The sequence below is a fragment of the Phalacrocorax carbo genome, chromosome Z (assembly GCF_963921805.1).
Source record: "Phalacrocorax carbo chromosome Z, bPhaCar2.1, whole genome shotgun sequence".
NCBI classification, from domain to species: domain Eukaryota; kingdom Metazoa; phylum Chordata; class Aves; order Suliformes; family Phalacrocoracidae; genus Phalacrocorax; species Phalacrocorax carbo.
In genome coordinates this window covers 10,602,122-10,628,336 of record NC_087548.1, presented here as the reverse complement: position 1 = coordinate 10,628,336, position 26,215 = coordinate 10,602,122, and the positions used below count along the sequence as shown (strand labels likewise).

Sequence of the window (26,215 nt, the reverse complement as noted above, 5' to 3'; positions counted from 1 at the left end):
TGGATCTATACAGTGCAGGGTGAAAACTGAAGCACTAGAACACACTACTTACAAACTTCAAGACTAAGCCCCAAGGGTACCCAGAATCATCACCGCAGACTGATAGAAGTGAGATTGAAGAAAGCGGCAATAGCCCTTTCTAAAAATAACACACATACATGAAATTAGCTTACAGTTAGGAGCCCTTCACTTTGCATTACCCCCTCAGCATTGTGCTCGGACTATATTTCAGAAAAAGCACAAGGACTGTTGTTAATAGTTGGATCTAATTTATAAGGAGCTGAGAGGAGACAATCATGAGAAAATGAGACAGATAAACTTCAGCTGGAAACAATAGGGATCAATTATGACATAATCGCAGCCCAGCATTCCCAGGCTCCTGAGATACTGTGCCTTCCTCTTCATTAATCAGAGATAATCCAGAATTAGGGTGTTTAATTATTTGCAGAGATGCTTTTGTACTTTCTGCCTCTAAAAAAAAGATGCTGATTAGCAAATACACAAAAGCTTTCCAGCTCCAGTCACCCATTGCTTTTGAGCAGGATTTTTGGCTGCAATGCTGCTGTCATGTTGAAGGCTTCACTCTCTTCAGGTGAAATTCACCCCTGTGCTGAGGAACTTGATGGATCAGTGGAGCTGGATAAAGGTGGGAATGAAGGGAGCCACAAGCATTTATCTTGTTTAATGCCTAAGATGTTAATGGGATCCCTCCTACTGCTTCCAGTAGGTTTTGAGGCAACAAGGCAAGTGAAAACTCAGCTTTCACTGGTGTATGGTGGCAAGGCAATAGTAGAGATCCCAACATTTTGGTCCTTCTGTTTGTGTGTTCAATGGGATGGCTTCTGTACACAACATCAAATGTGCACATAATCTTCTTCCTTCCCATTTTTACCAGAACTCACTCCAGGATCTTATGAGTTGAGGATGTGAGTCATACCAACCTCCTCAGAACAATGGTGTCCCATTGACAGGAGCAGATCTGGAGTTTGAAGGGATTTTGACACAGAGAGATATATAACCTGTGCTGAACAGGGAGATACATGTGCTCAAATACTTTTTTTTTCCTTATTTCCAGACTATAGAGCTGAAAGGGCTGCTCTGACTGTCTTGTCAGCTTGGAGAAGACTGCAGAGTCAGGGCATAAGGTTATAATTGCATAGGGTGTTAAGACTCCTCTTGTGGAACTTGTGGTGCTGTGGGAAATCTTTACTTTCTGAGTTACTGAAGTAGACAACTGCTGAATGGAGAGAAGAAAAAAGGAGGGGGGAGGGAGGAAGAGGATGTCTAGAGAGCAGCAGTGCAGACCCTGTAGGTCCTGCTGGCTTGCTGAGCTTGATCCACTTCAACTTTCTCACCTGAGGGCTCCTGCGCTCCTGGCTGCACACTGGTGAGCTTTACCTGGAGTGGTGTAGGAAGGCTCCTTCCTCTCCCAGGAGAGTCAAGCTCTGCATTCCCCTTCAGGCAGAGAATCGCCTCAGTGCCAGCTCTTCTACTATCTGGTTGTGTGCTCCAGCCACTGTGGCTACCCTTGAGTGACTCTGGGACGATGTATTTCTGCAGCCCCATGAAGGGGGAACCTCATGGCTCAGAGCATCTCCCATGGCTTCAGGCAAGGTTCAGGCACCTTTCTGGATGTGACTGACTGCAGTGGCATTAAAGTGGGAAGCTAGGCCCTACCTTCTGAGGGTATTGCTTGCATTGAGGTACCTGGAGAGCTTAGAGGCTCACCACAGGGATGCCTGGTAGGGCTTCACATAATGGATTGGGTAGGATTGAAGTCTGTGGGATCTGATTGCTATCTGGCACTTAGACAATCTGCTTAAATCTCGGTTTAGATGGAATTTAAGCCTTATGGGTTTTACCCAAAATAAGTAGCTCACACGCAATGTGTGTCACATATTGGTTTCTAGCAGATGGAAAACAGTACAGACTGGGAATAACTTTGTGGGAGTTGTGGCTCGCCTGACTGTCTCCTAAGATAAGGGCACTAGCCTTAAGTTTTCTGTTGGATTGACTGCTCTGTGTGCGTGTATGTAACTGTGTGTGTGTAAATTAGGAGCTTCACATTCTCAGAAATAGCACCAGCAAATGGAAGCTTGTAATATTAACTCTGTCAAGGCTCAGTATTGATCCTGAACAGCTCAGTGAAATGCGAGCCTGAGACTGCAGCCCGCTAGCTCTAATAATTAAACTGGTTAGCAATATGGAGCTGCCACTCAGATTCAGACATACAATGAAATTGTTTAAGAACAAAAAAAAAAAAATATGAGCAAGTATGAATAAAAGTCTGTGGGTTGGATCTCCTTTGGAACTTGTTTCTTACAGACCTCAGACATTATTGACTTTATTATTACTCTGTTTAACTCCTTTGTCATTAGATTTTGTTCTGTACAATTCCAGGTGGAGGCAGACAGGAATATTTTTTTGCTTTTCCCCAATTTACTGATTTGTTCAGTGAATGGAGTGCTTAACTGTCTACCATTATGATGGCTGGAGCTCTTATATGCCAACGTAGCCTTCAAGTGGGGCAGCCCCCATCTTTGGGTGTCATGAAACTAAAGTAGCCATACAACTGAAGAAAGGGGCCCACAATTTATTTTCAACCATTTGTATCAGGAAGGCTGAGCTTTTTCTGACTTATATCAAACAGCTGCCCTATAAAGTTGGTGTGAAGTCTTTTTTGGCAATCAGTGATTTTATGGAATAGCAATATCTTTCTCCAGTGCATCACTGTGATTTGGACTTTTTGCCTCTGTGTTGCAAAAATATGCTGGTTGATGTTGTCCCATGTCAAAATATCCAGTGAGATAAGAACTGCGTTAGTAGAACTGGTCTCTTCCCTGGTGCTGCATGTTCCAGCACAATTTATGATGTATTATATGCTGATCAATATTTAATGGACAAATTATACCATCAAGAGAAGAGGGCTTCCTATTCAAATTGAAGTTACTTTGCCTAGAGAGTAATGGGAAAAATAATGACACATTCAAGAGAGAAGCCTCATTCTTACATCTGGGCTGTAGAAAAAGATCCTTTGTGCTGTCTGGGTAAAAATTGATGCCAAAAAGTGGCAGAAGGAGGTAAAACATCTAGTTGTACAATGAAGCATTTGCATGTTTCAAACAGGGAATGTCTACTGAGTGTAGTATTTAAATCAGCACCTGTACCCTTGCAATTATGATCACTGACCAGTGTGTATCCATGCAAAGACCAACTGAAGAAGGGGAAGACCTGGGGACGGTGAGTGAGAAATAAGCAGAACCGGTGGTGGAGCTGGTGACTCAAGATATAAAGTAGCAACCTGGCTTTGTTTAAAGAAAGAATTGACCTGTTCAACAGGGTGGGTGAGGAGAGCACATCTTGAGTGAAAGTGAAGGCCCTGTGTTCAGAGGGCCCACTCTGCCTGTGAGCAAACAGCAATAGGCATCAGTTTGCAAGCGATGAGACATAGCTCGTTGCAGGGCATGTGTTTTTAAGTGCAATCATCTTTTTCCTCTCATGCATAAGCAGACAGCAACTGGCAAAGAAGTAGCCTCCCTTGGCAAATGTGATCCCTCCTAATGTAAGAGATGCTGTCCTGGAGGCTACCTAGTGGCTTTGTCACACCAGAAAATGATATATACACTGAGAATGAGTCTAGCTTGACACTAAAGCCAGAGTGTGCCATAAGCCATCACCTTACCTTTGCTGTTGCCATCGGGTCCCCGAAGGATTGTGCACTCCTCAATGTTGCCAAATGCCTCGAATAGCCTGCGCACATCATCTTCTGACTGCTGCTTGTTGAGCATGCCCACAAAGAGTTTTCTGTCTTCTGGAACAAAATAAAGAGATGCTTACCATATTTCAGGAGGGATGTGAAAGCCAAGGTGGCTCAGTATCACATGCAAAACAAACGGTGATTTCATTGAGGTGACATATTTCAGAAACTGCTAGTCATTTCAGGCTGGCTTAAAAAAACCTTAATAGCATCTGGCTTTCAATGAGTACTTGAAAATAATTTGGCAATTAAAAAAAAACAAAACAAAAACCTAACAAACCAAAAGCATTTGGTTATGCATAAAATCTTTAACTGCTTCTCAAAATCTAGGCACTGAATTCTTCCAAATCATCTTTTTCTGATCAGTTTTTGCAGTCACCTTGCAGTAACTGGAATGACAACATTGCTTAGACTGTGATCCAAAAGGAATATGTATAAAGATAGCACACAGAAATAAAGTCCAAATGAAAAATAACATAAGTTAGTAGCCCTCACAATACTAAATCAGTTGCAGGAAAACTGTTCAACATAAGCTGTTTTAAATCAGGATATTATGGAAGCCACAGCCTGTAAATGGAGATTTGTCATTCATACCCACTCACAGACACATACCTACAAGTATGGATGAGCTTTTTAATATATTTTTAAAGTTCATTTGAAATAAGCCCAAAGTTTTTTAAACATATTGTTTTTTGAAATGTAAAGTTAACATATATGATTACTAATGTCTGAGGTAGCTCAGGCAGGTGTTATTTCATGTCAAAGCAGGATGTGGTCTCCTAGTAGGTAATTGTATTTTGAATGAGGAAGGCTATTTATACTTGGACTTATACCAAGTATGGAGATTTTCAGTCCAGAATGAAACATCTTCAGCAAATGTTGGTGAAAACCGACCAAAGTAATGATTGCTGAGTTGGTAGAAACATCTCAGAGGACACCAAGTGATGCCTTTAGATCAGATTTATGTTCATAGACTAGTACCATTACACCAAGAGAAGAAAAAAAGAAATTTACATAGTTTACATTGTGTATGTAAACAGGCCATTTGCACATGATTCATAAATGTCTTATTTATCATTCATTAAACACTATGTAAATGTGTGAACCAAGAGTTTTTTTCAGAGCAGTTTACAGAGCAGATGTAACCAATTTGAATAAATATATGTAAATAAATAAATAAATAGTTTGATTTAAAAAAATTATTTATTTTTAATTCATGGTAACCTAAAGCTGAACAAAATTTGCAACAGTCCTTTTCTGGCTGACTAACTGGGCGATTTATGTCACTTTTGTTCACCAATAAATCATTGGTGTAAGCAATCTGTTCTGCTTCAACCAGTGTTTGATCAAAATTCCCCTCTCCAAGATGCACCTGCAAATTGGCAAATTACTTTATAGCCTTAGATGAGGATAATTTTTCATGCAGTGGATATCGAGTGAGAATATTAGGAACTTTCAATCCTGCAGTGGAGTTATCCGCGTGAACAAAAAGTGTACTGCCCACAGAAAATGAGGAGTTATGTTGCCTTCAGTGAGGCTGCTCAAATGGTAGGAAAAATAGGTTGACAAGTATACATGTGTATTTCTGGTAGTGGAGAAAAAATGCGGTTAACCTTCCAAAAGACATGTTAGAAGCAAGAAATATGCCTACTTTATGTTGGAATTGATTAAACAAAGGGTCTTTTCGAGGGCCTTTGCTGGCAATGCGAAGTTCAGGCTTTAATGATGCACAAACACCTAACTAGCACTGTGTAGGTTGTTCCCACCTCAAAAGAAGGTGCTTTGGACATCTGAGAGGTTTGTTTTCTTGATGGCCAAACTGACCTGCAAAAGAGACTCTCAGAGGTGAGGTATAAGCCTTATAAGGCAGCTACTGAAGTTGAGTCTGCACTCTGTCAGGCATCTTTCGGTCTAGGGCTAGACAAAGCCTTGGAGAAAGAGTCCAGTCCAAACTCCAATGGTTGTCCAGATACTGGAGGATAACCCACCTACTGAATGAGATCAGCTGTCATGGAAAATGGGAGATATTTTAGGAAGGGCCAGTGGGAATGAACTGGGAACACCACTGTCAAAAGGTTTTGCCTAGAAAGTTTGTGTCTCATAAATACTTCCAGCACAGAGGAAGCATCTGTTATATTGTACTTTATACAGTTTCCCCTGTCTGAAATAAGCTGCATCAGCAAAAGTACTCCTATAGCTGTGTAACAGTATTTTCACCAGGCTTTTTGCTAATATAAATGTATCATTAAAAAAAATCACATCCCTACTCTGTCAGCAAAACTCTCTAGTGTGGAACTGCCCTGAAACTGCCTTGTCTGGTTTAGTTTATGCAAAGCTAAAACCAGGTGTTTAGGAACCACTTAATTTTATACTCTCTTTTATATTTTTTTAAATTATCATTACTACTTTAGCCCTCTTTTCTGCATCTCTGTAGGACACTAGGAGTGGTGATGCCTGTCCCCAGAGCTGGCTGGCAGAAGATGTGGTGCTTTGGTGAGCCACCCAGAAGGCAGCCATCAGTCCAACAGGAGCAGGCTTTGCCAGGGGTGAGGACCACCTTCCCCAGGGGCTCCAGGGGAGGTGACATGAAGGGGCCCCCCATGGCTCAGTGCTGCCTGGACATCACCTCCAGACCTGTCCCTAAATCAGCACCCTGTCTCCCTCCTGAAAAACTGTGCCTTGGTTTGACAGGGGAATTATTTGTAACATCTGCCATCTCAGAAATCCACACAATCACACACTTGGCTGATAAAAAATGAGTCAGTTTAACAAGCCTTTTCTTTGAGAGGTTCTTCTGATGAAGTGCTGCATTTACCTTTCATGTCCCAGCCCTGCCACGGAGCTCAGCAGTATACTTTAACAGCACCCCTCACACATCTCAGGTAGGAGGAGAGAGGAAAGAGTCCAGCAGCTGGGACCATTTAGCATATTTCACATCTTGGCTCATGAATTTATCCTCTAATGGGCTTGTATGATCCTTTTACACCCTGAGTGCCCCCTTACACTGCTCTTCCAGCTCCCCCAAAAAAAGGTGACATGCCATGCAGTGAGGCAACTACTGCTTTGAGAATATGTCTGAACAAGGCCTTGAGACTGCTGGAACAAAATGAAGAGAGGATGTGCCGATGTCAGTGGGATGTGTCTGAGCATGTGGGCACACCACATGCACTCCCCACCAGATTTTTCCATTGTCATCGAATGAGAATGGAGGGCAGTACATTGCTGCATCATCACTCAGCCCACTCTACATCCTACAGAAACCAGAGGTTTAGACTGCACACAAACCTGGAATGGTTGCCACATCAAGCTGTCCCCCAGCTCTGCCTGTCTGCAGGGTCCATCCCTACCACCCATGGCTCACCCATACCACCCTTCTGAGTCCCATGCTTCCTCCTCTTTCAGTGAGACAGTATTCCAAATCTATGCATCTCAGGATGCACATCTGAATTTCAGAGCACTTGCCAGGCTCCGTCCCCTGTGACCTCCATTGTCAAGCTCAATGCTATAATTCCCATTGGAGATTGTGGGACTGAGGGCTAAAAAACCTTCAGATCAAGCCCCGTAAGACCTGGGCCCCAGGGTAATGTGAATACGCAGCCAAGGAAAACAGAAATACCACTGTCCAGGTGCAGAAAAGAAGGACAAAAAAGGGCTGGGCACAAGCCCATGATCTGGGGTGCCCCCAGAATGAGCTGTGGGCATGACTCTGTCCTACAGCCTAAGCTGGCCCATGGCTGTGGAAGAGGAAGTGGTACTTTACAGTACCATCCTGTCTCACACAAGAGAGCTGGGCAACCATGGGGAGCAGCCTTTATCTCCTCCGTTTGAGGGAAGTCAAGACAGTGAGCTTACTTAGCATGCCTAAAGACAGATGAGATGAAAACTTATTCTATACAGCTTCCTCAAGGCCACACACAGTCATGCATCAAGTCTTGATGCACATCTGAGCATCTCCCCTTTGCTTTTGTCAGGAAGGACCTGTCCAAATTTCTATTACACACTGAAGTGACAGTTTCAGTTTGTATCTCACACTCAAATATTACATGTTAGTGAAGAAATCTTGCTAGCCTTCCTGTAGAGGCAGTCCTTAACAACAGTCTCTGCCCCACAGCGTGGGCGCTGAATATGATGTCCATGTAAGCCTCTTCTCTACACGTTTTTTCCCCTCATTAGTGTTCACCACATTATCAGTCTTTCCCCACAGCTTGAGTCCATCATGCCTGCTTGGCCCATGGAAATAACTATGGATGGCTAGTTCTCTGAGCTGTAGTGCCCAGAAGAGCCGAGGAGGTGAATCAAGCCAGTACATCAAGAAGCCCTCACTGTGAGTGACCTAAGGCACTCCCATAACATTTAAAATTAAGTTCAGCTGAAGTTTACCCTGTTTTGCCATCAGCTAACAGGAGACGACACTCCCCGTTACACCCAGGAAAATGGGTATGGAGAGAAAGGCTGCAGCAATGGCAAACCAGAGCCCCCAGAGATGTCCCCTTGGTGACGTTTCCAATATCCCCATGAAACCAGGTTCCCCTCTTCTTGGCCACTCTGCCACCTGTGGAGGCTTATGCCCATAAGGAAAATCTGGTTGCAACACACAGTGGTGAAGAAATGTATCTTGTCAGATAAATATACAGCATCTATAAATTTCCCCGGCTGTGTTTATATGAAGCCGTGGCACCTTCCCCAGTGCAAATAGGGGTTAAATTATTCCTTGTTCTATTTGTATTTAAATGTTATGTTTCTATGATAAGCGTAAGGCAGAGGTGTCAGACGGGCCCAGGCGAAAGAGGCAGCATGCATGAAAGGTGAAATAATAGAGCATTGCAAACCAAGTGCTGAGAGGAGATGGGAAGGGGGGACAGGGAGGGAGAGGAAGAAGGGGGAGGATGGGCACTAATTAAAGAGACAGAAAGGACAATGAGATGCAGGATGTTTGACCCTCTGTGGAGCAAGAGGACAAGAACAAGAATCACAGCAATTGTTGAGGGACTAGGGGGAAATTAGGGTCACTCACAGAGAGGCGTGACATAGGTTTGTGTATTATCCAGATAGCTCTCACTAATGTATGTGTGTGCATGGGGGTACATTTAGATAAGAGTATATAAATACAAGTGTGTTCTCATATTCCTCATGAAAAACAAAAAGGTTGAATCCTTGTATCAGGAAAGTATAAGCCAGCTTTACCATCTAGAACATAACATCCAAGGCCTTGGAAATGAAGATGAACAAATGAAGATGGAAATTAATATCTACTACCTTCACGGTCCATGCTAGTCAGGAGGGTGAACCAGAATATTGCTGTGGTCCCTTCTAGCCACAAAACCTCATATTCTGAAACCTATGAGCCTCCCTATTTCATCCCAAGTTTATTGCCAGGGCATCACTTATGGATAGTGTGTGTGCTTCTTCGTGCAAGAACAAAACTGACATTTGCATATTTCTGTATGGGAACATGCATCTTCTGTATGCGCATGGTATTCACCAGAGCAGCTTTGTGATGTTACTTGATGCCTTTGGCTTTCTAAGCATCAAAACCAGGTTGCTGCGTGGCTTCGTTTCAGAAACTAGATGCTAATTAATTCCATTATTTATATAGATAATAATTATTTGTCCCTGCTGCTATTCCCCTCCTCCCCAAACACTGCTTGCACACACAGTGAGGGACCAGCTGCAGTGCCTCGGTCCAGGCACTGGGAAGGTCTTTAATCTTCTCTCTTTGGCACCATGACAGAACAAATGAACAGCACAGAGGTGTTTTCTGTGCAGGTGTAGGTAAGAAGAGAATACCAGTGTATAGATGTGCCAAGAGGCACATCAACCAGAGAGGATGCAAGAGGCAGAACAGATCTTCCTTGCCCACTCTTCTGACTGGTCCTCAGCAGAGAAGGGAGAGGAGGCAGTGCTGAGGGTGCCCATCATAGATTCATAGAGAATCACAGAACAGTTTGGTTTAGGAGGGACCTTTATAGGTCATCCATCTGACCCACCCCAGCCATGAGCAGGGACATGAACTAGATCAGGTTGCTCAGAGCCCTGTCCAACCTGACCTTGAATGTTTCCTGGCATGGGGCCTCCACTACCTCCTGGGCAACCTGGGCCAGTGTTTCACCACCCTCATCGTAAAAAATTTCTTCCTTATGTATAGTCTATATCTACCATCTTTTAGTTTAAAACCATTAGCCCTTGTCCTATCGCTAGAGGCCTTATTAACAAGTCTGTACCCACCTTTTTTATAAGCCCTCTTTAAGTACTGAAAGGTAGCAATAAGGTCTCCCCAGAGCCTTCTCTCAGCCTTTCTTCATAGGAGAGATTTTGCACCCCTCTGACCATTTTTGTGGCCCTACTCTGGACCTTCTTGAACAAGTCCCTGTCTTTCTTGTCCTGAGGGCTCCAGAGCTGGATACAGCACTGCAGAGGGGGTCTCAGCAGAGCAGAGCAGAGGGACAGAATCACCTCCCTTGACCTGCTGGCCACGCTGCTTTTGATGCAGCCCGGGATATGGTTGGCTTTCTGGGCTGATAGCGCACACTGCCAGCTCATGTCCAGCTTTTCCTCCACCAGACTCCCAAGTCCTGGGACTTGGAATCTGCTGAAGTCACAGTGGTGAAAAAGACCTGTAAACCTCAGGGATTTTTTGGACAATCATGGACAACATATCATCCTCAGGCCAAAGAAGGAAGGAGGAGGTATAGAGCAAAGGGGTGAGCCACAGGTGCCCCAAACATTATGAAAGTTTGGACTGAGCTCTGAACTCAGGTCTGCAAGTTCAAACCGGCTCTGCTCTCAAGCCAGAGTACTCTGCCGCTCCCCTCCACCCATGCTAATCAGGCGGATCAATAGGCTAAAAGCAGGGTGTTTCCTGGGGCCTGGGCTGCACATTCTTATTGCCATTTTCACAGCAGTCCTACAGCTCTGTGATGATGATTACAGCCCTTTCCACAGGGGAAGCGATTACAAATTCTGTTGTAGCTAATTGTAAATTAGCTAATTATCTTCTCCGTGGTACCTTGCTGGAAAATACATGAACCTTGTAAAATGGAGGTGTTTCAAAAATTAGGACAGAGGAAAAAAACAAAACACCACAACAACCAAAAACCCAACCCACGCTGGTAACAGCAGAAACCTACCACTGCCTAACTCCAGCTAGCAGCAACCAAACCCTCCTTCCACCTGCATGGCCTCCTAACTCCCTGCTTTTCACTCCCCTCCCCATATCAAACAACACCCACAAGGGGCTAATTCTGCTGCTTTAAAATGTTTGCTGAGTTCACCTGTTCCTTGCAGCTGGGTGTTGTGGGGCGTCCCTAATCACATCTTAGCAGGAGCCATTTCTCTCTCTGTGCTGATCTCTTCCCCGCCTCCCTCCCTGGTTTGGTTTTACTTAACAGATTCTTTATATCCCATACATTAGCAGATATGATTGCACAGCTGCTGGTCTCTGACTGCTGGAGACAGAGGCTTTGAGACACCCGGGCTAGAGAGAATAACAGCTAATCCGAACAGCTGTGTGACAGGGACAAGCGCAAATGAATATAAACCCAGGTGTGGGAGCATAATTCTCGTGCACAAAGAAGGGATCTTCATCCCACAGGTGCATTACTCTCCACTGTTGCATCTGAAAAACTTAGTTTGAAGGATTTCTCTTATTTAATTGCTTGGCTGCACTCTAGGCCTTGACTTGGACATGGGTCCTGTATACAGAGGGAAAGAACAGCTGTACAATAGACAGCAGATCTGTCTGACTCGGTGTGTTGCCTTTGGAAATGGCCTACTGTGGAAGTCTAGGAAAGAGTATAAGAACAGGCTAGCAATTTTAGTAATCTCCCAGAATATCATCTTAGACTCTAGTACTCTGCGGTTTAGGGACATCTATGGTCTGAAGCATTTTCTCATATGTAATGCCTTCTTCATATGTTTGACATGCCTTTCTTCGATGTGTTTTGTGGGCTTTTGAATCCATGCAGGCTATGAGCATCCACCATATCCTATAGCAAGACGTTCTGTGGCTCAATCATTCATTGAGTTAGGAACCACATTTTTTTATTGTGAACATGCCACAAACTATTTGCAACTGACAGATCCTAGATCTTGTTTTGGAAGAAAGTGGAAAACACTCCTGATCCAGTGGACCCATGAGGATATGCAAGAACTTGGCCAAAGCTTCTGCCTGTACATTTCAGACTGGTATTTGGGACTCTTGGATCTCGCCTCATGACATGCTCTGGATATTGTGGAAGGCAAAATCAGTTTTCCCTCAGTGTGATTTGTTATCCTGGTACCAGAGAGGTGGATGACCAGGTAGTTACTGTTACTAAATACTTACAATACATCTCTGCCGAGGTGTACAATACACAGTGGCCTCAGTAGAAATATGGGCTACATAAATTACCCAGTGCAAGAGGCAGTCTCAGTTTCCCCATCTGCAAAAAGAATAATTGGTGCTTGCAACAGGCAAAACTGGGCATTCCTGAGGTTCCTCAGTGTTTGCCACAAGCCAGGAATACAGGGAGTTCTGACAGTAATAATGAAAGGCATCTGTCACTCTGGTGGTCAGATCCATGGCTGAATCCTCTGATGTTTTCTATCAGATATAAGTGGCTGGAGCTTCCCCAACCCCTTGTTTGTGTAAGAGGAGTCTATGGTGGAGGTAAGTCAAGGCAGGATTTAGTTTCGAATGGAAAGTCCTGCTTTTGCAAATGACAATGACTGCAGATCTTTGAGTCATTTTCCAGGTAGAGATTTTCACATCCTGCAGCAGTATAATCCCTAAAGACAGCATCACATTGATCTAGGTGCATGTGTTCAAGATAACACAAATGTTGGCTGCTGTTGGCCAACTGGAAAGAAATTTAACGTGCTGCCAATGGGTGAACACAAAGTCTAAGCTTATGTTTTTAAATTAATGCGTCTGAGCCTATTCTCTACTTTCAGGGTCCTCATCCATACTACAATCCTATCCTCCTGAGCAGAGAGACCAGCTTAACAGGGAACTGGAAGAGGTCCTTGGTCCACAGCAGCTGCTAAACCATGTCCAGAAATTGTTTGTGAGAGCAGACATATGAGCAGGATGGCTGAAGTGTAGAGCTAGGACAAAAAATGGATGAAGAACATTGAGACCAGGAGGCTGAATGCTGTCTGGGCTTGGGTGGTTTATGATTCTGTGGCAACACCTGCTGTCGACCTGCACTGAAGTGAAATCCAACCTTAAACCTACAGCCTTACCTGGACAGTTCAGATGAAAGCACACTCAGGCTTCCTCTGTGCAGATACAACATAGGTTATGGACAAAACATGGGCAACAGGCCAAGCAAACCCTGCCATGAAGACATAGCCTAAACGATTCTTTTAACAGCAGAATCTTCTTGTACAGCTGAGAATATTATAACCCCAAGACAAATATCAGTAGTTCTGACTTGCTGAACAGCGCCGTCACAACTGTCCATTGCCAAGCGATGCTATTCCCTGTGCAGATCTTAAATGACAGGTTTTATGGTGTTTGATATTGAGCTGGGAAAACAACTCACAATGACCCACTTTATTAGTAGCCCTTGTTTACGAAAGCTGGTGGTGAGAGCAGTCTAAAACCTGGTGTCATGCAAAACACAAAGACTCTGCCTGATTTGTGCCTGGCAGATCATAATTCTTCCAAGTTTATTCATTATCTGAAACACCCAACTGGAATATTTCTGTGAAAGATTCGTGGGGCAATGTTTTTTAAGAACAGACAGGAGTTAGAATCTAATCTTTCTAAATCCAGTGTATAGCCCAAACATCCACTTTATCTTCAACATCCCTCCACAATAGGAAGAATATATGAACCCAAATTAGTCTTCCAGTCATTAAAAAAAAAAAATCATGCCTCTTTCTCCAGGTATTGGCAGCCTGTGCTTACCATTCCCATTTCCTGGGAACAGCCCTGGAAATGTTCATGGGAGAAAAGCATCTAATGAGACCCAGCATTGAAGTGCAGAGACATGCAGCTGTGCTGTAACTAAACTCTGCAGGATTTTCCATGACTGTTTGGGCTTCTTCTTCCTGTAAATCTATGGATGTTTCCCTGCTCAGCTTGATGAATTTCCTGCAGAAGAAAGAGGTGAAGGAGAAGACTGTCTTGTACTATCAAATGACACCTCAAACAAACACTGATTTACATTACGCTTTTACAGTCATCTTTTAGAGACACCTCAGATTTGAATACAACTCTTACAGCCTTTGGTTCTGGGGAATTTAACACATCTTAATTCCTATGTGTAACATCTTCTTTTCGCTCTGTGGCCACACAAGGCTGAGGCTGAGCCTGAAGGGCCGTTTTGTTTTCACACTCATTCAGAGCAAAGCTTAGAAGCTTCTTGACAAACTCCGCAGGGTCAGTGGTGTCAAGGCCGGTATGTCAGGAAATAAGTTTCAGTTCCTAAACTCATCTCAGTGGTAACCTGTCGGGGCTTTGAAACCCTCTCCAGAAGCCTAGAAGGCCAGGACATTAATCCGTGGTAGCACTCCAGCCTTGAGCACCAAGGACTGTTGGAACGGCAAAGACATGGGCAGGAAGGGGGGTAGGAAGGACATATTTTCTCTTGCAGGAGCTGTGACGACATTTCAGATCAAATTAAACTTCAGTTTTTAAAGACTTCAGTGGAGGTAATTGAAACACTTCCTCACAATTGCCTGAACCTAAGTGTTATCTCTCTTTTCCTCTGTATATCATCCCTTTTCCCCCAAGCCTGAGACAGCCCTGCATGGCCGCAGCCTCCTTAATATTAAAGGCGGTGATTAAATGGGATTCGCCAAAAGACAAAGGGCTGAAAACCTGCCAATTGTTAATCCCTCTTTCGCTGTGCTTAAAAATTCCATTTCCTTCATTTGAAGAAGGGGGGGCGAGAAAAGAGAATTATACGCCTATGTCTAATTTAAATTCTGGTGTCGCGGGTCCTGTTCCCTTCTCCCTCTCTTGACGTCTGAATATATTCCTTTATTACCATTATTACAGCTTTCTGATTGCATTAAAATTCATCCACATGCTTCTCTCCACATTCCACTTTTCTTTTGCCAGTTTTTTTGCTAATTCCCTTTTTTTCTCCCCCCTTCTCTCACCACTTTCAAATTATACAGAATGTCATTAAAGATCTCCAGAAAATGCCTCAACTCCTTTCCCTCTTGCTTTTATAAACTTGCTGGCTTTCTTCCTCTCCATCCCCTTGTCTACAAACAAAGAAAATGAAGGAGAGGCAAAAGAATACAATAATAATAAAGGAATCCAAGCAGCATGTCTCATAGGTCTCAATAACACCTTTCCTACATCATACAGCTCCAGGCCTAATGCTCACTTCAGTTATGAAGCCATATTTCACACAGAAGTTTTGTGTATTATTTGTTTGATGCTTGTACCTGGAATCTGCAACTAAAATCAAAAGTGGAGTGTGCCAGGCTGTGTATGTAAGCATGGAAAGAGACAGTCCTGCCTGTAACTATAAGCAGAAAAAGGAGGTTGGAAATAGAAATATAATTTCACCATGCCTTTACAGAGAAAAAGCTGAAATCCTGTAAGGATTTGCCTATGGATTTGAGCAGCCGAGTTAGCCATGCAGTGCATACGCCTATTTGCTGTTCATTAGTTCAAGATCTGAAATTAAATGGGATCCATCCATTTAATCCTTAAGACATCACACTGACTGCAAGGAGACCTTAAAAGTAATAGTTTTTTTCCTTGCATAACAGATCACTTAAAAAGGTGACGTATATTGGCTTAAACCAGTCCCACTTTATTTAGGTAGAAGTCTCAGTCTGAGGATTTGGTGAGAATTGGACTGGTATATAGAATACCGTCTGCCTTATAGATGTTTAAACCATCAGGTGGGGCCTTGACATAGTGCCAGTGTGATGAGGCTAGGGTGACTGGTCTCCCTAACCTGTCCTTGTGACTCTCCTAGCCCAGCTGGGGGGAAGAAGCTGCTGTTGTGAAACTTTCATTCTTTCTCTCCAGTTCCTTCCAGGGTGCCTAAGTAGGTTTTTCATTGGGTTTTTTTATTACTATTATGTTTGTTGCTGTCACCCTTGATTATTCTGATACAATGAAATGACTGAAACTAGATGAAAAAATGGAATTTTCTTGCTATGGGTAATACTGATGTCTCAAAAATGTGCTTCCACTTTGAATTGGAGAGGCCAAAGTTCTTGTGAAATGGAAATTCTTCAGTTGTGAAATGTTACAGAGTATTGTCTCAGAGGAATAAAAAGACTTTGTCTTAATAACCTCAAAACACAAAATATATAAAGTAGAATGGCTGTGGGTTTCAGCCAGACAAAGAAGGGTACATTCTTACACTCTATATGAATAAATGAAAGACATTTCTGCCATGGGATGTTGCTGAACACAGACGTTATAAATTAGCTCCAAGGAGAATGAGACAGATTAGTGGTGGTTGTGTCCACTCACTGCTATTAAACACAAAGATCCAGATGCAAAATCTATCTTAGTCACTAAACCTCTGTCTGCTGGAAGCTGGAGGATATTAAAGGAAGGGTCACTCTTTATAAAAGCTCTGTTCTTACTCTTTCTAATAGGCGCTGCTGGAGCAGAGGATCCTGGACTAGACAAGCTTTTGATCTAACCTGAAACAGAAGCTCTTATGGTCTTAGTGGTTTAATACAATACAGACTTGAAACAAAATTAATCAAAAAGCTCCCGTTAAAATGACAGGTTTGTACCTCCTGAAATGAGAACCCAATACATTAATTTAAAACAAATGTCCCCTGGCAAAAATCTCATTGAAATGGACCTGTTCCAGGGGAATGCTTTGCCTTTTACAAAACTACACGTTCAGCTAGATAACCGTTCCTTTGAAATGCTTTGGCCAGCTCAACAAATGACCCAGGAAATAAATGGGTCTGCTTCAGGACACCGCCTGGCAGGATCTGGCTTGACTTATCCACACACTTATTTAGACTATTACCCTAAGGTGCATATGCAAAGGAACATTACATTCCAGTGATGCTACACCAGTGCTTGAAATAAACATCAGGGATTCAGGGTTAGAGCTGAAGCTTATTGAAGTTAATGAAAAAGAGTGCCACAGAGCCTTGCAGGCTTTGGATCAGACCCTTGATTTGCTGAACTGATGCTCAGTATGTCCCTGTTGCTGCTGGGTATTTCAGATTCTCCCTGATGAAGAACAGCATCTTACACCCATGCCAGGGGAGGTCTGGTGAGAATGGAGAAAGACAGCAGGGCCTGAACGATGCTGATCACACCTTTTGTGTGCTAGAGTTTAGGGATCTGTATGTATTTCCCTGATTTGGCCTCTTTCCTTAGGCTCCTTTCACTACCCTGTTGCAGTAAGGAAAAGAAAATCAAAACCCTGTAAAATCTCCAGCACAAGCAAAACTCCCAGGTCCTTCTCAACTGAGCCGCTTTCCAGCAGGTCACCCCCAACCTGTACTTGTGCCTGGGGTTGTTCCTCCCCAGGTGCAGGACCTTACACTTGGTCTTGTTGAATTTCATGAGGTTCCCCTTGGCCCAGCTCTCCAGCCTGTCCAGGACTCACTGGATGGCAGCACAGCCTTCCGGCGTATCAGCCACTCCTCCCAGCTTGGTGTCATCAGCAAAACTGCTGAGGTTACACTCTGTCCCTTCGTCCAGGTCATTGATGGATATGTTGAACTGGACTGGACCCAGCACAGACCCCTGGGGAACACCACTAGTTACGGGCCTCCAACCAGGCCCTGTCCCGTTGATCACGACCCTCTGAGCTCTGCTGTTCAGCCAGTTCTCTGTCCACCTCACTGTCCACTCATCTAACCCTCACTTAGCTTGTCCATGAGGATGTTATGGGAGACAGTGTCAAACACCTTACTGAAGTTGAGATAAACAGTATCCACTGGTCTCCCTTCATTGACCCAGCCAGTCATGCCATCTCAGAAGGCTATCAGGTTGGTCAAGCAGGAGCTCCCTTTGCTGAATCCATGTTGACTATTTCTGATAGTCTCTTTTCCTTTACTTGCCTGGAGATGACCTCCAGGATGAACTGCTCCATCATCTTTCTGGGGATGGAAGTGAGGCTGACTGGCCTATAGTTTCCTGCTCCTCTTTCTTGTCCTTTTTGAAGACTGGAGTGACATTGGCTACCCTCCAGTCCTTGGGCACCTCTCCTGTCCTCCATGACCTTTCAAAGATTATGGAAAGTGGCTTGGCTCCCTCAGCATTTGCAGGTGCATCCCATTGGGGCCCGTAGATTTGTGAGGGTCCAGTTTGCCTAGGCGATCTCTGACCCAATCCTCCTCAACCAAGGGGAAGTCTTCCTTTCTCCAGATTGTTTCTCTCTCTCCTCGGGGGACTGGGATACCTGAGGGCTAGGGGTGATGCAGGGATTGTGATAAAGTTTATAACTAACACACTCACAGAGGAATCTTCCTGTAGTGAAAGCAATATTCAGTACACACTTGGCTAAAAATAGGGCCTGCTGGATCCAGGAAGAAGTTACCCTTAGACATGGGATGCCCTATGCCCTGGTCTGAAGACTCCCAGTCACTTAGTCTCCCTGCATTTGGGCTAGTTTCAAACTCAGGGGAAACCTGTCCCACTCAGCACATTAAGCAAAGTTCTCTCCTCTTGCTGGAGAAGGTGAGACTCATTTGATGTCACTTAGCATACCTCTGGAAACATTTTATTGAAGATTATTTCTTCCACCTACCCTCCCACCCCCCCAACTCAAGTCTGGCTGGCTTTAAATGCCACTGTCATTTCCATCTGCTGACAGAGCTCTTTAACTGCCGCGCCGAATGGCATTCGCTAAAACCAACTAATAGAGGGAAATGAGGTTAACCTTTAAGAAAGGTGAAATTGAGCCGGGTGCTATGCCAGCAGTAAAGAATAGTTCATAAACAGCCTCCTGCTGCAGAGGCAGTTTACTCCAGACTCTGGCATTGCTGGTAGCTCTATTTGCAGGTCGGTTTCAGGGGTAAGCTTGGCCAGGAGAAGGCATGGGCCCTCTCCACTCACACAGTTTAGTCAGCCCTTGCCTGCCAGGCCTGTGTGGACAGTCCCATGACTCTGATCTTAGATGCTGTTCTCTGAACTCACAGCAAACGTGCACTGGCTGTAGTGGACATGTAAGAAGTATCAGTGGCTTGCACCAGGAGAGCTTTTCTCCACCATTTTTGTCCCTGGCATGCAGGGAGATGGGAGTGCTTAGGGCCAAAAAATGTCTTGCCTATCTTCTTGCTGAGTTCCTTCTTTCCACTGGTCATCTTAAATCCTTCACAGCTCAGCCCAACATGACCTATTAACTCTTACTGACTGACTGACTTAGTTCTCTGATTCTGTAAAAGTGATATTTCTGGGTGGTTCTGCACTCTCTAAAGGACCGTTTCTGTCTTTTTGTTTTTCTTCAGGGTTGATGAACTCATCTCCTTGCTCATCCAAGAGTCAGATACAATCTTGGCTTTAAACCACAACTTGATCCTACATATGCCATTTCCAGACTCATACCTGAGCCCCTGTGCTCTGCAACTCATGAAGGAGAGCAAACAGAAAAAGCTGGGGACCAGAAACTGTACACTTCCATCCAACTGCAAGAAGTTGGGCACCTCTTAGTCTAAACAAAATATTAATAGTAGGTGAGTCTTACAGGAGGGAGCTCAATACCTTAAGAGTTTGGGTACCAGAGATGCAGCACAATGCCATGATGGGAACAAGACAAATATTTGTTAAGTGGTTTTCTGTTGTCAGCATTCTGCTTCATCTAATTTTAATTAGATGAGAGAGCCTGAAGGATGCATATACTACCAACTATATTAACAACAACTGGCAGCACAGAACTGAGTCCATACAAAGTGGCGATGTTGGTCTCCTGTTTTCAGTCAATTTTGTCTACTCATTTTATATAGCTGCATCTCTATTTTTACAGAAGTGAACTGAGTTTGGTCCTTTGTTTTACCCCTGCACAGTGCTGACCATACTATTGTCTTTCTTTTGCCATGGTATATTATCAGTGCCAAAAGTAGTTGAAACAGAAAACTATACACCTGAACCAAATGATCAGTAATCATAAATCTACAAAGCTTCCCAAAACAAGGTCTTTAGTAGATGTAAATCAACAATGCAGACATACACTAAGCAATTATAAAATTATTTCTCCCATGAACACAGCTATGGCCAGATCAGCAAATGGAAAAAGCACATATCCCTTTCCAACCTGTGGTTAGTACCTGGAGAAATTAATTCCCTGATTCAGCACAAAATTTCCAGCTACTGAAACTTCACTGTCCATGTGGGAAAACAACCCTCAGTAGGCTCTTTCTACCTCAGTTTTCATCACCATTAATAATGCTTTTTGGCTAACAATGCTTTTTGGGGTATGTGGAGAAAGCAGGGCTGTTCAAGCCAGATCTGAACCTGGCTCTAGTCCCTATTACTGCAACAGTACTCTAACTGTGCTAAGAGGAGTCATCTCTTCCCTTCATCAGTAGCAAGGACTCGGAGACACAGAGAGAGACAGAGAGCGAAGGTGCTGTTTTATACCAAGCCTTTTCTGAGTTTGAGAGCTCACTGTGCTATTATTTCCCACTTTTTCCCTCATTTCAGGCCTTTTTTGTGTTTCATGTTTGGCCCTTGGCAGGCTGAGAGATGTGCTGACAAGTTGTAACTCTCACTCGGCTCCGCGAGGGCTTTGTTCTCTGCGTGCGTGGCACAGACTCGCTTCCTCTTTCGAAATGTGACAGCGAGCGATAACATTGACAGAGAGAGCCAGCACGTGGTATCGGCATGCTCCCTATGCTAAAGACCCTCTCCAGTGATCTGCAGCATCAGACAGGAAGCAAAGATGGACATCGTGCAGGAAAAGAAATAGTAGTAATGAAAAAAAAATAGTAGTAATGACCCTTTCTTCCTCCCACCCCCCCCTTAACCCCAGACTAGTCGGAGACTCACAGGACTTATTGTCAAAATGGGATTTTCAGTGATCTTGTCTCTCCCCTGTGTGTGGTGGAGATGCCCATAGAGCTGCCCCCAGGAGCTTCTCCTACCACGGTCGAACAGCCATGCCTAAACCATTTTGCAGTTCCCCTGCAGCTATCCCCATAGGTTGTGTTTTGGCTACAATGTGCATCCAGTAGAGGGGTCAAATTTTACTATGAGGACAACAGGCAGAGCTACTGTCAGCATCATAGTCTGCTTTGATGTGTATCCTCTTGTGACAAAAGACCGTTTCTGACTTCTCTCTTTAATGTGTTTGGCATCATGTTCAAATTAGAAAAGTTTCAGTGAAAAGTTCGGCCTCTCTCCAGCTAATTACAGCACTCTTCAGTATATAGGCCTTTTTCCCTGAAAAGATACCTCCATAAAGATCATAGTGTCTTGGAGCTCTCTCAGGCAAGCATGAGCACAATTCTTTAAGCCTGACACTTTGAGGTGTCTATTTCATTTTTACAGGTCTCTTCAAAATACTTTACAGTTTTTAAAAGGCAAACACCAGGCTGGCGTCATTTTGCCAGAGTATTCTCCCACCAATGCTACTAAAAAATCATCTTTGTCCTCCAATTTCCTTGTTTATACAGCAAGAGGTCCAATTAGATAGCTGTGCCCACCACCACGCTGGGAGCTAATGTTGACTTCTTCAGCCATGCTAACTACTTTTCTAGGTCATTGCCTGGGTACTTTTCTAGGTCACTGTCTTATGAAATATAACCCCTCATTCTTTAGGCCTGGTTTTTAGCCTTATTCCTCCATGAGTCAGCTTAGATTTTGTTCTGCAGAAACAAGCACATAACATCTCAGACAGCCAAAGCTCATTCAGAGTGACCTACGTGACTCAGATGACTCTGTATCAGAGTCCTGTCCTTACAATTTTCCATTTTGTGTTATCCACAGATTTTATCAGCCAGGATATTTAATTCCACATCATTCATGACAATGCTGACTAGCATCAGAGCTGGTACTGATCCGTGCAGAACCCTGCTACAAATACCCTCACTCTATCATGCTTTCTCTTCGACAACTGCATTTTGAGATTTGTCCATTACCCACTTCTTAATCCATTTAATGTCCGCCCTCTTGAACGCTGTACTCAGCAGGAACTACAAGGAAGTTTCAATTCTAGAGATCCAACCTTTGCAGCTCATGATAGCTTCTACTGATAAGGAAAACTCAATCAGTCAGTTTTGCCAAGGGGAAGATAGGATCTCAATGACACATAGCCCCTCTCTTCCCTTCTCTTGCCTCTGGCATTGTTCCTTCTTGCTGGCTTGAACAGCAGGTCTTCACCTCTGTTGCAGCACAATTCTCTAACACTGGCATTTAAAGGATATAGTATTTTCCTAAGCACAGGACATGTTAGCCACATAGTGTCACAAAAGCCAGGCAAGGTCCTCAGTTATGCCTGCTCTTCGCTCTTGGTTATTACGGCTTATTGCTAACGGCTGGTTTGGTTCATTCACAGGTTGTGTTTGCTGTGCAGGTGTAGACATTATCTTTGCAAATATAGTGACTCATCTACCACCAGAAGGACCCTGTTCTTCTTCACCATGTCCTTATCTTTACTATGTCAGCAGGACCCCGGGATGAAATAGCCTCTACAAGCTAGTCCCGTAGAGAGTGTGAGAGCTGGAGAGACTAGAAACTAAAGCAAAACAAAGCCACAATTCTGAAGAGTGTTTCATGCAGGAAGGAAAGCAGGGATTTTTTTTCCTTTCCCCACCTCAAGATCGCTTTTCTGGGAGCAGAAGTAATTGTATTGAATGAACTCAGAGGTTTTCCTGCACCATGAAGCAATGTAGGCAATAGGATTCTTATCATTCAGCTTCCCTGAACATTTTTCTGATCTAGAAACAAAGCCACGTCCCAGTTGGGATGACATTTATTTAGCATGTGTAATGTTAACCAAATGAAAATCAGGGTACATGCACTGAACCCTGCTTTGACTCTTCCACATTTTAACTATTGGCTTGCCCTGACTCATTTTTGGCCTGCTCCAGCCACTTTGTCCCAGACTGGGGAAGATCTAGCCCTGGGTGGTATGGTGGTCTTTGGTCTTACAGGCAGCTACTGGCCCTGTCTTTCTTTCACGTAACAGCATGCACCCTGTCTGAGTGGATGCTAGGACCCAGAGAACAGGGGTTTGAAAGATTAGGTGCAGGCATTCCTGAATTTTAACAAAAACATTGAAAGTTTGTCCGTCAATAATCCACTCATGAGCAAGATACAACAGTTTGTCCCCAGGTCCCTAGGTAGTTGTCTTACATTCAAGAGAAGGCCTTTATCTCCCTGTTTCTGCAATTAAATGTGAGAGTAGTTCTGGGAGCATCACTTTGTTTTCATTTTTTCATCTCTCCATCTGCAATCCAGGGGAAATTTGGCTTTGGTTGCACTGAGATCTGATTCTGAAAGAACATGCTATCACAGTAATAACGGCATAGCCATAATGCTGTTCCAACATATTCTTTCAAATATTGTCCAAGTGGTAATAGATGGAGGTATTATACTAATTCAGGTTTGGGGAAACTGAGGCACAGTGAAGTTAAAGAAGAACATAGCCTGGAATAGACTCTGGGAGTTGTGACCATTTGTCTTGCAGTGCAACCCAGAACCCAGCAGAAATAATAGTCCTTTCCTCTGGGTCTGGACTTTTCTACAGTGCTTTCAGAGTTCTAGTCCATAATTCTGACTCCAGAGAGCTCTACAAAGGCCACTTAAATTATGTTAAAATACAAGATTTGGAGTTCATTTCACTCAGAAAATGCGTGTGTATGTCTGTGTGTTTGCATACGGATGCATGCAGCGTGTGGGTGTGATTCCCTAAATACAAGGCGAAGTGCCTATCACAGAGAATAGACCTTAAAAGGGCTTTCTAAGCTGTGAGAAACCAAAGCTGGAAGAAAAAAATTAAAGTAAAAAGGCAACCTTCCCACCACCACTAGCAACTCAAATTAAAAAGCAATTGTGTGTGTAAGAAAAAGAAAGCTTTAGAAATAAAGGCATAAATGACAGTTGTTGTGAAGTGCCTCCCGCACTCCTGTCCCCAAGTGATAAGGAAATGAGCTGGATGCCAGGGGAACTTCAGGTTGGATTCAGGCAAGAGAAACATTTTCAGGTCAAACTTCGTTTGATGCTAGCTTGAGTTCCCCCATTAACTGGCACTGGGCAATGGTGCCACTGCCATCACTCTCCAGGCCCTTGTGTCCCCACAATGTCTCGAGGGAGGCGCGCGCAGGTGCCCAGGGACAGGCAGCCCTTTCATGCCTTCCCCTCCAGCAAACTAACACCAAAATAGCGCCCCGTTTTCTGCTTTATGTGAGGTCCCAGTATGCGATAACAACTCCATTCAGAGAGCCTGCCAGTGCTTTCCAGGGAGCAAACCTGCAGCAGGGCTTATGAAAGAAGAGAAACTGCTCCCCTCCAGCGGAGCATATATGGCCCAGGACCCTGCCAGGACTATCCACTGCTCTGGTTCACTTTATGGAGGAGCACGGAGCCAAGCAGGCAGTGTTGGCAACATTTGGGTATCTCAGGTAGTTGACAGCTGTCAGTCAATATTAATACAAGCAAAAGAAACGCAACCAAAAGGTGCACCAGCAAGAGTGGTGAGTGCCTACCATAGGCAAAGAGAAACCAACTGAAGTATTTAAATTGCCAGAGAGAGTGTGAGAGAGTATTTTTCCCTTGTTTTTGGTGGAGTTGAAGTTACTGTCTCATCTCCATTGCCATCATCTAGTGAGTCCTCAGAAGTCTCTGCATGGTGCTGGATCCAGCCCAGCACTGAGTGCTGCCTTGGAGGTGCTGAAGGGCTGACAGGATGGGGACAGCTGCTGATTTACTTCCTTACTACTGTTTGGGTGAGCAGCAAGGTAGGAAAGAGGGGATGATTGAAAGGAGTGGGGAGAGAAGAAGAAAGGGGGAAGAAAAGATAATAAGAAAGCCCCCACTGCCCTCTGCCATTGTACTGTTCACTAGAAGGCTCCCTACAGAATTACGCTGTCGTCTTGCAGGAAAGCATGTAATAACTGAAAATACAGTGTCAAAAGGAATTTTTCAGGCTTTGACAGCTCATAAATTACAGTTCGTTGACTTCTTCCTGGGTCTAGATTTAAATTAATAGGCAGGCAGATATATATTTCTTTTGCTCCTTTATCCTGAGCAGTAGCAGTTGTGGAAGTGACGCAGTTTCTCGTGTCTGCATCTCCACCTTCCCCCTCTCCCTTACAAGCAGTCTCCCCCGATGCAGATCAGCTCAACCCGCTCTCAAACCCTAGGGTGTGGCAGAGTGATCCTCCCAACACCGCCTCTCCCCAGCACACAAGAAGGGGATAGAAAGGCAAAGAAATTCCCTTTCCTATAGCAAATTGTGTCTTTACAAAATCAAGCCCTTTCAGAGGAGATATTTGGCAGAAAATGGTCACAGTCAAGTAAAGGTCAGAGATGCTCAGGTATGTCGGTGATGGCTGTGGCATTCGAAATGAAAGTAAGTGAAAGGAATAGGCCTGTGTTCTAAGTAAATCAAAATGCAGTGAGATGGCCATTGATGAACAGATGTGCATTGCCCTTTCCATGAATCTGTAGTGGTCACCTACAGTGAGAATAAAGGTGGCTATTTGAAGGGGTGGATGGGTAGATGGACAGACAGACAGTTGCATATAACAGCAAAGAGACTAGACAGGAGATCATAGCTCCAGAAGGTATTAGATTCTGCCTGCCTGAAATCTCTCGCAGATACTTCCATTTGGATGCAATGTTAACCTGCATGAAAAATCTGCCGGTCTCAGCTGAACAGCTACGAGCGTTTTGCTGCTAGGAGAAACGATACGAGAAGATGTGAAGCCCTCACACCACTTGCGATGCTCTGGTGAACAGGAATGCTCAGCACTGCTCTGCCTGCACAAGTCTGGAGTTGTTTGGTGGTGCATCAAAGCATGGTAGGTTGCTGGGGTGCTGCAGAAGACCTTTTGTTCTTTTGTATAGTGATTCATTTATGAGTTTGGGGCAGGACAACCTGAGATCTGTCTGTGCTGTTGGTGTACAGTTATGAGGAGCTCGGCCTGCATCAGTGACAGCTGTGAAATTCCTAGGAGGCTGTGGATTTGCAACATGTAGGTAGTAAAATGCATAAAGTCCTTTTGGGTCCTGCAGTTTGAAAAGGTCTCATGTAAAAAGGGGTTATTAATAGTACTAATGGTTCCTGCTACAAGTTGTAGTCTGCAGCGACCTGAGAAGCTAGGGCGAATATTGGGCTGCATGCTGGGAAGCTCCTGTGAAAGAGCAGTCCAGGATCTGTTTGTTTTTTGGGAGGGAAGCAATGACTCAGAGCTGGGAGCTGAACATTTCCCTCATTTGCCATAGTAACACAGTAAAAAGGAGTGAAAAGTGCAGAGCCAGGAGGAACATGGGTCCTGGCTGCCCTTATGGAGGTGTGTGAAGGGATGAGTGCGATAATCACACATTTGAATCATCCGAAAGATCTTTGCGCTCTCACT

The 26,215-nt window shown here is 44.1% G+C and overlaps 1 protein-coding gene across 8 annotated transcripts in view; it reads right to left on the bottom strand.

The window, feature by feature from the left end:
• Positions 1 to 26,215, bottom strand: part of CELF4 (CUGBP Elav-like family member 4) — a 720,771-nt gene that overhangs the window by 102,782 nt on the left and 591,774 nt on the right. For 4 of the 8 annotated variants that reach the window (XM_064438557.1, XM_064438561.1, XM_064438558.1 and 1 more), the window contains exon 4: positions 3,683 to 3,811. In XM_064438557.1, the coding sequence (XP_064294627.1) occupies positions 3,683 to 3,811 (129 nt within the window). The remainder of the gene's footprint in view (positions 1 to 3,682; positions 3,812 to 26,215) is intronic. The other 4 variants (XM_064438559.1, XM_064438562.1, XM_064438560.1 and 1 more) reach the window with 1 other exon arrangement.